This window comes from Dermacentor albipictus, chromosome 4 (genome assembly GCF_038994185.2).
Source record: "Dermacentor albipictus isolate Rhodes 1998 colony chromosome 4, USDA_Dalb.pri_finalv2, whole genome shotgun sequence".
Classification (NCBI taxonomy): Eukaryota; Metazoa; Arthropoda; class Arachnida; order Ixodida; family Ixodidae; genus Dermacentor; species Dermacentor albipictus.
In genome coordinates this window covers 136461374-136474245 of record NC_091824.1, presented here as the reverse complement: position 1 = coordinate 136474245, position 12872 = coordinate 136461374, and the positions used below count along the sequence as shown (strand labels likewise).

The following is a 12872-nucleotide window of genomic DNA, read 5'->3' as shown; positions in this document are numbered from 1 at the left end:
GCATTTGCATCGACACATTTCGCGCGCTTTTCTTGGTCCATGTGCCGCAACCGTGCCGCAATATCTGTCATGATATTCCAATGAAACGAAAGATTTGAATTGCAGTCGCAGGGAAGATTACATGACCCGAGACAAGGAACCATGTAAGTCGCTCTTTTTTAAACTTGATCGTAAAGATAAGATTTACTGTTGTGCCTAACTGTGACTGCGCGCCGATATCGAGCTACGCTTGCGCCCGTTGCCGTTGTCTCGAAATGTCGATGGCTAGTGCTCGCTGGTAGGCAGCGTTGTTAGGTTCATTGGCCCATTTTTGACCTGTTCCGCGTTGCTTGTCTTGAGCCAATAGCGTTACACATTTAGGGATTGAGGTGATGCTTGTCAGTTATCTTTTAAAAGTGAACAGCGGCTCATTTGGGCTCACTGTCAGAAGCGGCAAATCACGTCCAGACAAGTTTTAAGGCCTATGTCCGAGCAAACATAGCCTTGCACTGGTCTTGACAGGGGCCTTACTCCCGGTACGCGGTCCATGGCATCATGTCCTGCGTCCACTGCCTCAAGGTGGGCTTGACACTTTCGTTTTTATAGCACTGCTTTTACTTAGCCTTAATGTTTACTCGTTGAAACTTCTGTTTCTCATGCTTTTGTACTTTTTCCCCGCTCCCGTTACTTGTTCCTGTGTCATCGGTTGTCACAGGCAAGTTTTGTGGCATGCATTCAGAGGCTTTGGCGAGGAGTAACGTTCTCCGTACTTATTTGCTTTCACTGGAGTGCGTTTTGTACTTCCGAACGGTAGTTTCGTCCATTATGCGAAGAGTAAGCACTGCCAGCGCGTATGGCAGCGTAATACCGTTGGGGTCGTTTTCTGGCAATTGTCTTTATGGCCAGTGACGCGCATTGATGACATTGCGACTATATTTCAGCACCATGAAGCACGAGTTTGTGGAAGGCTGGGATTTGACGCAAGTGCTGGGTGAAGGAGCGTATGGGGAGTAAGTGTCAACAGTATATGCACTTTCTTCCCATCCAATAGTATACATTGTGCAAGTACTATAACAGCTGTTTGCGCCTGGTTTCAGAGTCAAGCTTCTGGTTAACAGGGCAACACAAGAAGCAGTCGCAGTCAAAGTGTTGAATAACAGTGACCACGCTGAAGCAGCTGAGAACTTTAGAAAAGAGGTAAGAGGGCCACCGGGGGTGGGACTAGTAGGGTTTGTAAGCTTTCAACTCTTGTTATAAACTTGTATATTGTTTGCAGATATGTGTTCATCGAATGCTTAACCATGATAACATTATTAAATATTATGGTCACAGGAAGGATGGGAATCAGCAATATATTTTTCTTGAGTATGCGTCTGGCGGTGAGCTGTTCGATAGAATAGGTGAGTGCATTGAAATTGCAACGAACTTCTTAAGACACGAGTTTGCTTACGTGTGCTACGTACACACAAACATTACTTCCAAAATTCTTTAGTTGAGTCCCTTGTTGCTCCTTATCAATGACCATTGCTGACTATTTTGTTGTTGCATGCAGAGCCGGATTGTGGCATGGACCAAGGAGTTGCTCAAAGATATTTCAAGCAAATAATGTCTGGAGTGGTAAGATGCCTTGCTAGTACATTATCCTAAACATTTTTGATACTGTAACATTCTAATGGGCAGTGTAGAGGTGGATAAAGGCCAATGGTTAGGCAGCTGTTGCGTGCGCTTTGACTTGGTGCATTGCATTTCGATAAAAAAAATTTAATTATGGGGTTTTACGTGCCAAAACCACTTTCCGATCATGAGGCACGCCGTAGTGGAGGACTCCGGAAGTTTCGACCACCTGGGGTTCATTAAAGTGCACCTAAATCTAAGTACACGGGTGTTTTCGCATTTCGCCCCCATCGATATGCGGCCGTCGTGCCTAGGATTAGATACCGCGACCTTGTGCTCAGCAGCCCAACACCATAGCCACTGAGCAACCACGGCGGGTACATTTCGATTTTTATGTACTTAATGTGGGAGATATTCTGTTCGAATCCGGGTGCCACTGGGAACGCGACAGTTTTTCTCATGGGTAAGTGATGTCCCCTGGCCCAAAGTTTGGCTACTTACAGATGTTCTCATTCTGAAAGGAGGCACTCTACAGATTTTGGAGCTTGTTCCAGTATTGCAGCTGGGAGAACATGTTGAGGTAGCTACTTTTCCATGCTCACAAACAAAGGTTAAATCTAATTGCAATACCATGCAAGAGAGTATCGCATTTAGTACCCTGCCTTTGAACCTGGCATGAGACCCCCCCCTTCCCCCCTCTTTTTTTTTAAAGGAGTACTGACACAAAAAAATCCATGTGGTTTTTTTCTGCTTTAATAAGTAGTTAATGACCCAGTAATCACGGCATGAGACCTCATTTACTTCAGAGCGCAACAGGTAATTATCTGCAGTCTTTTTTGTAGCGACCAGTCCAAGTTTCGGTTTCAGAGAGCAACGAACCAGTCCACCGGGAGTGTAAACAAAGTGGTCATGTGTTCGCAAAAAGCCATGACGTATGCTCTGCCGCGCAGCCAGCGTGCGGCGCGCTGGCACGCGAGCTTCGTGTTGCTAGTCGTCTGTTACGCCTGCACGTGGTTTGCCATGTCCTCGCCACCATCATCGTCGTCGTCCTCGTTTTCGTCGTCCAGCGGCGACGATTTCCTGCATGTGGGAGTCGCCGCCGTATTAGACGTGGCCAATCACTTTCAATTTGACCCACTGGAGAGCAGCGACTCGGATATTGCGGCCGGTGATGGCGAGCACGTGTAAAGAGCACGTGTAAAGCCGCATGGCAGCCAACGAAAATTCATGACGTAGCCACATGACGTAGCGTTTTCTTGGCTATTTACAGACCCGGGAGATGTCAATGTCGCAAGGTGCTCTGTTTTACGGTTGGCTGCGCGCACGTACTTTAAAATTGATTTTAAATATGTTCTAAGCGATATTCGCCGCTGATATTTTACACACGATGTGTGTGTGACCCACTAAATCGATCTCACAAGTTATCTCGACTTCAAATTTTTGTGTCAGTACTCCTTTAAAGGGGACACTACAGGATGCACACGATTATGTTTTGCTTCTCTTTGAAATGCTAGTACCACATAGCTGTGCCCCCCACAAGTGCCAATTTCTTTGCAATTTAAGTGCTTCAGTAATAAGTATTAATTTGTCCTTGATCAATAGGTCACACTTATGGAATTTTGAATAGGCTTTTCATGAGTATGCTTGGCCACCCAGAAAAGGCGCCAAGTTTCCACCAGCAACCCATAATATCATATATATTGGTAGCATGTGATCAGTGCTAACTTGTTCTTTGCCATTCAAAAAGGATTTCATTTGAAGGCATCCAAAGGTTCAACATCACTTTTTTTAAACACTTCTGCATTAAAAAGGCCCAAACACTGCAGAATATCGTGAAATCTATTCGCAAGTTCTGTAGACTTGCGCCAACCCAGGGCCACTGGCAAACTGTTTTGAAAGAGTATCTGTGGAACTGCAGCCGCCCGCGGGCAGTGGTAGCACATTTGCTTGCTTTCTTCGTGGTGGCCAGTAGGCTTGATTATCTGTTTTTATACATTGTTTGAGCAAGATGAAATTCAAAAACAATCGCATGAGCTGCATGCCGCAATCCCCCCTACAGAGCTGTGGCAAATGAAGTGAGCCTCCACTCGTTCCCCATAGATGCGACTAAGAAACCTGTGCCAGAAGAAAAAATGGGTGTCAAGTTGCAAATTGACAAGCCGGTCGCAATAACAATGAAAATGTGCAGTGCATATTTCGTCGGCAGTGACTTCTTCTTGAGCCACGTAGTTAAGAAAATGAAAGTTATTTGCCGATGTGCATTCTTTTTTCTATGGAAAAGCAATGTCTTAATTAAAAAAATAGAGCTTGTGGCAGTACATTGCAGCAGCGCGAACGGCGATGTGGCTTTCATCCAGGGTATACGCTGTACGTAGGTGAGCGTCGGAAGTAATTACTAAGGTTTCGCCAGCATCAACTTGTAGTGTGTGGCTGCCACAGTGTCTCGTTTTGCCAGAAATGCATGTTTTCATTCTCGCCTCACCTCGTGCTCCGCAGCGCGGCCAAGCTCGAGCTGTGCACTTCTGGCCAGCGCAACGAGAACACATGAGTATTTAAGATAAAAACTGACATTTTTGTAGCACTTCGTTGCATCTCTAGAGAAATGCCATAGTGGATCTACGTGGGCGGGCATAGCAAGTATTTTACAGTGTTTCACCGGCCGCAGCCCGCAGTGTGGTCACCGTTGTCTTGTTCCGCCAGAAACTTGCGCGTTTGCATTCTGGGCTGCACCCCCTGTGTCAATGCGTGGCCAAGCTTTGCAGCTACAGTGGTCCTGAAAACAAGATTTGTAGAACATAAGACACAGACACTGAATTCGCTACGGGAGTGCAAAAGGTTTCTGTCACGATTCCTCGTGACTAGAACGGTAATAAAACTGCACCAGCGAACAATAAAACAAGCGGCATGGCTTTGGGTACATCTGCATGCGATGTACAAAGAAGACGTCTGAGAAATAACAATTGTGATAACCTTAGTGATATTTTCCCTTTAATTGTCAAATATCAATATCTGCTCAAAACAACTCGATAACTGAAAAGAGCTCGAGAACATCACAGAGCAGTAAAATTTCTCTTTGGTGCGAAGCGGCAGTACGTGAAAGTTAAGCTTTGCGGGTTGTCGCGATTAGCACGAAGAAAAGGAGAAAAGACAAGCTAATGTACCTTGATAAAACCTTCCCAATCATAAATTCCAGCCTGTCCGGCTTCTGCCGGACATGTGACATCTGCAGGCAGAGCCCTTTCACAGTGATAGACGATGAGGTGCAGGCCTTCAGACCGCAACATTTGTATTACACAGTCATCAATGCTTGGTGTTCATGACTTCATTGCCTTCAATGAGACACCGTATCCATGTGTCTGAGGAGACTATGTTGCGCATAATGTCGTTAGCGGCAGTGATTGCGACACGCTCCTCATAGGGATGTTCTTCGGGTGCACGAACTATTCGTGTTTGCGCCATCGATAACGCAGCTGTTTTTAGCGCCGATACCTTTCCTGCTTACATGCTGTGATAACCTTGACGTCACGCTATTTTTCACGGCGAGCATTTTAATCTGTTCCACATTTTGACATCTGCACCGCTGCACTGAACACGTACGTGATCACACACAAAGCAAACAATGGAACGCCCTCTGTATGGGTCTGTCCGAAATCCCCAAGTCCGTTTATGTGTCCGGACGCCGAAAAAACTACTGAAGGTTAGTCATATACAGCTTTCGCTGTAAAAAGATGGACCATTAATTTTGAGCAACCATTAGTAATTTGCTTGGGGAAATTTATTTTCTCAGATTGCACCGGTGACAATCGGTAGTATTAGGAACACCATTGGGACGTGATGTTTAAAAATTTGCACTTTATCAATCGAGAGTTTATCAGCGCTTGTCTCCCTAATCTAAAACTCTCTAATAAAAAGTTGGCATCCTAATGGGCATGTATTGTAGCTGCTGCTTCTATGTTGGCTGAGTACACTCTGGACAGGTCAGCCTTACGTTCAGTGTTGAAAGTCAGAACAGCAAAAAATAAAAATGGCTTGGCACACTAAAATGCAGTTGTATGATTGTGTGCGACATTCGTAAAACCTTAAAGGGGACACTAAAGGCAAATATTCAGTCAAGCTAGAGTGATAGACTAGTGCTCGAGATTCTCAAAGCCGTCAATATTACGAACAGAGCCTTCGCATTAGCAATCGAAAAATGGAGGTAAATGCAGGACATTAGAGACACCCCCAGGGCATTCAAGTACTTGCCCTATGACGAAGGCACTCATTTTAGAAACATCATTGTATTGCATTATAAGATGAAAGAAAATGCTACTTGTCCTGTTTTATTTCATTTTTGGAAGAACTCATTGGCTTTACCCTTGACAACAACGCGGGCGGTCAAAAGGTTTCGTTTTCTCTTGGCTCTGCGCCGCCCGCACGTTTGCGTTTTGATAGATTTGTTATCAAGTAGTGGTGCGTTGGTTTTGCTGCCTCACAACACACTTGCGAACTACAAGTAACAAAGAATTTCACTTTCATGTGATGTGATATCGCGGAATGCCTGAATGGTCCATGCCACTTGACCATAGGCAGCTGCAGCAGCAAATCTACCGTTTGTCTTGGCTCGGATTCTCGATGGTCGCGCATTTGCGTTTTGTGTGAAAAACCATAACACCGTCTGTCGGGCCCCGTTTTACTCACCAATGGCAGCAAAGGGTGGTGATGGTGTATGCAACATCGCCACTGCCCGGTTGGGTGGTGGATGATTTGCATTGCGGTAAAAGTATTCGAACCCTTCAGATGCAATTTTCTTGTACACTATTTTCTTGGCACAAAATAAGCGTTGCGAGGTTCCTGGAATGGTATTTAAACAGTCCACATAGACTTAGTATTTGCCTTTAGCGTGCCTTTAAAGGGACCCTGAAACGATTTTGACGATTTTCTACAAGCGTACTGAGTCGTTAGAGTAGGTCCTTCTGATCATTAGTTGACACATCTAAGTGCTCCGCGTAAAGCCTGTAATTTATTATAAGGTTTCAAAAATGCACATCGCTGCCGATCGCAGCACGCTGCTCAGTGGAATTTTAAGCCGCCCTTACCCATATGACAAAAATCATCCATATGACGTCAGTGGGGCGAGCTATCCGATTGGCTGACCAGGGCGCATGATCAATAAGTTTCCCAACTTTATGGTAAACAAGTGATCTTCGTAATAGTTGGAATGTTAGCTCATTTGTTTTTATAAACAGAAAGTAACATAAAGAGAATACACTAGAACAATTTTTCAGTACAGTTAAGCACTTCCGGCACACAGCAAGTGTCGTCTGCTTGTGTTACAACGTACTCCATTTTGACGAGAGCTCCGCGGTCAAAGTCTGTCTCAGTCTTTTCGCGAGCACTATGATTCGGCTTTGTTGCTTTGTGTTGCTTTGTGCCAAACGTAGCGACTGGCAATATGTCAAGCTGCGGCATCGTGTTCCTCTGCAAGGCAGCATACGAGCGAACTGGCTGCTGCGCATCGGACTGCCGCTATCTGATCGGCACCAGGGTTTGCGCGTTTGTGGCCGTCACTTTACATCGGAAGGTTACTAACGCAATAGCGTTTCGCGAGTCCGGTATTAGGGCAAATGCAAGCGCAAGGGGACAAGCTCTGGCCGTTTGACTGTGCTGTAACGGGATGAGCCATGGGGTGAGCAGAATCGCAAATGTGAATGGTCTGCACGGTGCAGCCACCTGGTGGCACAGAGCTCAACCATACACAGTATCACTAACGAAGTGTATTCTTCTTTGCCGCTGGTGTGTATTTTTCGCAGGAGTGTAATCATCAACACTTTGTTTTTATAAATGTTTAAAATGTTTTACACTTGGTTAGAGCAATATTAGCGCTTTGTTTGGCTGGTTAAGCGCTGCGCCAATAAGTGGCTGGACCGTGCAGACCGATCATGCCGCTCACGTACGTCTACCTTGAAGTTCCTTCATCAGCTTGAGTTTACGCCTCTAGTCATTTGCCAAAATGACCAGCTTGCCTGTGGTTACCGGAATACCAGACACGTTCGGCGCCACCACAGAATGCTCACAACGCACACTGCTTCGATAGCTCTCACTTGGGGTCGACGGCCAAGCGGCTAGCGGAGAGGTTTCACGCAGGCGGGGGCGGGCTCCAAAACAACCGGAAGTGGATGATGTGACGTTGCATCGTGACGCGAAACCAGTGAAGGCGGAGCTTAGCCCCGATCGCTCGGCAAACGAGTTGAGGAGGAAAAGCATGACTAGGGAGGAGGGTAACTTCTAATCGCGTGTAGCTCCATTAATACGTAACGCTTCACTTAAGTTGTGGTGTGAATGTTCTACTTAAGCTGTACCCTACGCATCTACAAAATTTGTCCGAACCATTTCAGGGGCCCTTTAAGATCCAACTCTATTCATAAAGCATTAGATGTAGTCTTGTGGAAAAGCTTTTATCTTGTGTCAAGATATTGACCACGTTGCTTGGTTTCAGGAGTACCTGCATTCAAAAGGCGTTGCACATAGGGATTTGAAGCCTGAGAACATCCTATTAGATGCCAATGGTGAATATTCCTATTGTTTGCCCTTGCTTTTGAAAAATTTTATCAAATTTAGCAGAAAGTATCAAAATTGTTGCACAGTTCGTAGAGTGATAAAGGATAACTTAAGGATTATGCAACCACCGCACCCAAAGGTTGCGTTGAAAACTCTGATAAAAAGGTGTCCCAGTTTTATCCACATGATAAAATGAAGTGAGGGAGCAGTGCCAACAGGTGGCTTTATTAATGTTTATTAATTTCATTGTAGTTTCATTAATTCAATAAATTTGGGTATGAAACTCTGCAATGCAGTTTCAGTGTTGGTAAATTTTTCACATTGTGCTAAAATATTTAATCTTTGTTCACCATTTGTGTGAAGGTTACAGAAGGATAATTTTAAAGCTGTTGTCATGCACATTCAGCGAACTTGCTGAATAATAAGGGGGAGGAAGAGGGTACTTCAGTGATCACTTGGTTGAGTATGTAGGTAATTCAAAACATTGCTTGTTCAAACACTGCATGTACAGACATTTCACTGTTCATAAGGGCTAGGCACCACTCATTTTTACTTCTCAATATAGTAAAAAGAAAGGTTACTTTAAATTCGCTGTTATCAGTGCTCCATGTTTTACAGTGGTGCAGGTTCAGCTAAAAAGAAAAAAAAAAGTTACGCTGTTAGTGCACCATCACTTCCCTACTGGAAACTTTTGGTCTCAGATTGTACTGGAGACAACTAATCTGGAAAATTACCCTATTTCTTGCAGACAACATCAAGATCTCTGACTTTGGCATGGCCACAGTGTTTAGGTTTCGGGGAGAAGAAAGATTACTTGTGAAGAGGTGCGGTACGCTGCCGTACATTGCACCTGAAGTGCTTGTCAAGCAGTACCGTGCAGAGCCTGCCGACATCTGGAGCTGTGGGGTCATCCTAGTCGCACTGCTTGGTGGGGGTGAGTGCCTCGCCCTGCTATATGCTCGTCAACGCTACGCCAAGAGCGCTGATAAAGGGACCCAAAGGCATGCATTGAATCAATCTAGGATGTTGTAGTACCCACTTACAGAAGACCTGAAATATTTGTCATATGCTGTCATACCTAGAGATAACTTAGTTGCTGAGAAAAATTATGACAGAAGGCGGCACCACCATGGCGGGCAATTTAAATTTCCAGCAAAAAGTAGAATTTTTTGCATAGCTGTGCCAGTCAACATTTAGAGATCCTTTTTTAGTTTCGCAACTCCCCTCTCGAGCTGGGCGCGGTCTGTTCCTATGGAGTGAGGGCACTGCAGTCGAGCTTTTCGCCCAGTGGGCGGCGCTGCTCTGCTGACATGTGCAAGCTGGTTGCGGCTATTTGCACTGCGTCTTGTGCTGGTAGCAGATTTTATTTTCTCGCTTTGTGCCTCGTCGCTGACTGCCGAGGTCTTTTGTATCTGGTACAAGTTCTGCGCTCATGGAGATGCGTGCCTGCAATGTGCGGGTCACCAAGTGTTGCTATTCTCTGCATGCTTCGGTCTCTGGGCTCGCTTTTTTTCGCCTCCCGAGATAAACCTTGCTCCTGGTGCCATATTCTATGTCCTGTTATAGAACTTCACGACAACATGCAGACATGTTTCGTGTCTGCTTCCTCCAGCAAGTACACGAAAGGTCCTACAAATGGCGCATAATTCCCCCTGCCGTCAGACCCACATAGTCACTTGAGAAGTGTCAAAGAGCCATTTCCTGGTGGAAAAATGTTTTGGGGGAAATCAAGCAAGCTTTTCGATGTATTGTGCCAGGAAGGTGACACAGTGAAGTCGTATGCCATAAGCGGTGAGGTTGTCGAAAGTGAGCACGGTGCGTGGGCATTCATAAAGTGCAGTTACTTACTTCCAATGGTTCCAGTATGCTTTTGTTTCCACCGAAAAAATCCAAGGTCGTCGAGGTAAAGGGAGCTGGTGCAAAGCCAGAAGTAGTCACATTGCAGCCTGCCTGGAAAATATTGGAAGTATCCTCTTCCTTCTAATGTATGCCTTCAGCTTTAAAAAACACGAAAATAAATAAATAAAAAAAAACTGGTCAAGCTGAGTGTCGCACTCTCACTTCCCTGAAATTCAAAGTCGGCACATTCGAATCTTTTTCATTTTTTAAAGCGCATGCACTTTTCACATGACTGAAATACCAATAAAAGATGACTGTGCACTTAAAGCACAGTGGGAGTGCGAAAAGGCCAAACTTTAATGATATACTTGGGGAGGACCACTGATTGTTGTGTGCTTGTGACGAGTGTTTTTTTTTTATAAAGGTGACAGTTTCCATTCTAAGTACTCTATAACTTGTATGCAAATTGTAAAGGTGGAATGCATTTTCTTTTTCAGTGAACTTTGGAATACTGTTGGTCTATGAGCTAGCTATATGTTTGTAGTTGGATTAAAAATGGTATCTACAAGACATATAAAAAACTTGAAGCGCATTTGGATCATGGGGTTAGGTTTTACGGTATTTTATGATAGTTGAGTGCACCAAGGAGATTTGGCACATGTACCAGTCTTTGAATTTCAACAAAAGCAGAACTCCAGTGCTTGGATATAGTTAGCTGACGTCTGAAATGGGCAATACTGTGTTGCGAGGGGCTATTTTTCTTTTTAACTGAATGTCGCATTTTGAACAGAAAATGGCTGCTTATAAGTGTGCATGTAAGCTGCCAAAATGCTGCATTTGTCAAGGAAATTTGTAAACAGAAGTTCATGAAAAATGTGTGAGCTTGAATCTTTCGAACTGCACTCAAGCTGTTCTGCCCGTGGATAGCGATGATGTAACACTTCTGGTGCACGGCCGATTATGCGCCAATTGATTATAGTTGTATGTAACCTCATGAGTACAAAGGCCCAATTTCAACTGCCTTATGTCAGGGCAAGATGTGTTTATCCACATCACACGGTTCATGCATGGAGCGTCGGAAGATCCCTCCAGGATACTGCTTTCATTTTAGTTAACAGAAGGGGTCTTACAAGGCTCCCTGCTTTTATTCAGACTTAAATGACACACAGCTCGTGTACCTATTCTCCTGCTTAGGTTCTTCGGATATAAGAGAACTAAATGTTGTGGAGCAAGATGGCTCCTTTAGTAGGTGAGCCCCGTGCAAATGCCGAGTGCCACTCAGTGCTGCAGGGGTGAGAATGGCAGCGGGCCACCTGTTGTCCATAGGTGAGATGAGGACTTTGGAAACTAAAAAAAAAATATATGTAAATGTTGGTGCCAGTAATCTCTCGAGGTGATGGATTGCTTTGGGTCAAGGCCCACAGATAGGGATCCACACTTGCCCTGATAGCATTTAAAAAGTGGTGTGAACAAGTAGGACAATAAATCCAGTGTGAAATTTAAACGAAATTGGCAAATTGGATTTTTTGTCATGCAGAAATGACATGCAATTGTTCATTTTTGGTGGTGAATTAAATTATAAACAGTGTCTTATCATCGAAGCTGGCGTTGCATTTTCAAAGTGGCAGTGCCTACCCAGGTCTTTTTTCATATTATAATTCGACTGTGTCTGATTTGCACTTCAGCAGCTGTGCTTTATCTGTACTGGTCACTGATTTACTATACTACTACTAGGATGAACAGAGTTCTAGTAACTTGACTGCATTTATTGCTTACTAATGTGTTATGACATCATGGTCCATGCTTAGTGTTCCAGACAGTTATTGACATTGCTTTACTGTGGAGTGAACACTCTTACTTGTCACCTACTTGCTAAGACTGTTTGATGTTTTATCGTGTTCTTATTATAGAACTGCCTTGGGACAAGCCTTCTGCATGTTGCCCAGAGTATAAAGATTGGAAGGACTGCAAGATTACTGTGCCACCATGGTCAAAACTGGACAATGCAGTTCTTTGTGAGTGATTTGTATAATAAGTCAGCATGACTGCCTTTGCTATTGGCAGCTAATGGCTTTCAGCTCCTTTAAAGTGTTACAGGTCTATTGCATGTTATTACTTTATCAATGCCAATGGTATGTTATGAATATGAGAAACCCATTTATTGTTTCAATACCACGGTTGTGTGCAGAAGACAAGTCCACATACCTGGAGAAAGTCTCATGTTCCTCCCTGTGAAAACCACTTCTTTTTTGTAGCTTAAGAACAGATGTGAACATGTAACACCCCAGTCAGATGGGCAAATTTAGTGTCACTTGCAGGCTGTCAGATGCAAAGGTCTAGTGACACTTGCTGTGAAGTGCACTTGCTAGCGAGTGTGTTCCACGAACCCGCCTCGCTGTGCTGAAGTGCGTAACCTCGATAGCAGTGCTTCAAGAATATATAAGTGCTCGCAGCACAGTCGGCACTAATTCTAAGATAACTCTTTCTTGATTTGAGATGTTAAGAGCGCCTTCACGACATTGGTGAAGCCAAAATAAGTTTGAAACGCTCATTTTCTGTGGAACCCGTCATTTTGGCTCTTTGGATTTTGGTTATGTTCCGTGCTTGTGTTCACTCAATGCAAATAAATCTGTTAATGAGATTATGATTTTTAATTTTTTTATTGCAGGACTTCTTCTAAATAAGGTGTTCATCTTGTAATAAATGAGTAACCGTTCCTAAGACTTGGAATGCTAAGAATCGTATCAAGCTCTACAATTCTAAACTGTCATTGTCATCAATCCCAAAGACAGCTCGTCTATCACCATGCTGCCGAGATGACTCAGCGAAGCAAAATGCACTCGCTCCAAGTGTCACTAAATTTGCCTGTCTGACTTCGGTATAACATTGTGTAGTATCAT

General features: G+C 44.2%; 1 protein-coding gene across 2 annotated transcripts in view; it reads left to right on the top strand.

The window, feature by feature from the left end:
* The window catches only part of grp (serine/threonine-protein kinase grp), a 28920-nt gene continuing 16048 nt past the window's right edge, over nt 1-12872 (top strand). The window contains exons 1-9 of one of the 2 annotated variants that reach the window (XM_065427260.2): nt 1-143; nt 502-558; nt 921-989; nt 1077-1176; nt 1256-1379; nt 1532-1596; nt 8072-8141; nt 8882-9067; nt 11883-11987. In XM_065427260.2, the coding sequence (XP_065283332.1) occupies nt 142-143; nt 502-558; nt 921-989; nt 1077-1176; nt 1256-1379; nt 1532-1596; nt 8072-8141; nt 8882-9067; nt 11883-11987 (778 nt within the window). In that variant the 5' untranslated portion in view covers nt 1-141. The remainder of the gene's footprint in view (nt 144-501; nt 559-920; nt 990-1076; nt 1177-1255; nt 1380-1531; nt 1597-8071; nt 8142-8881; nt 9068-11882; nt 11988-12872) is intronic. The other variant, XM_065427261.2, reaches the window with a different exon arrangement.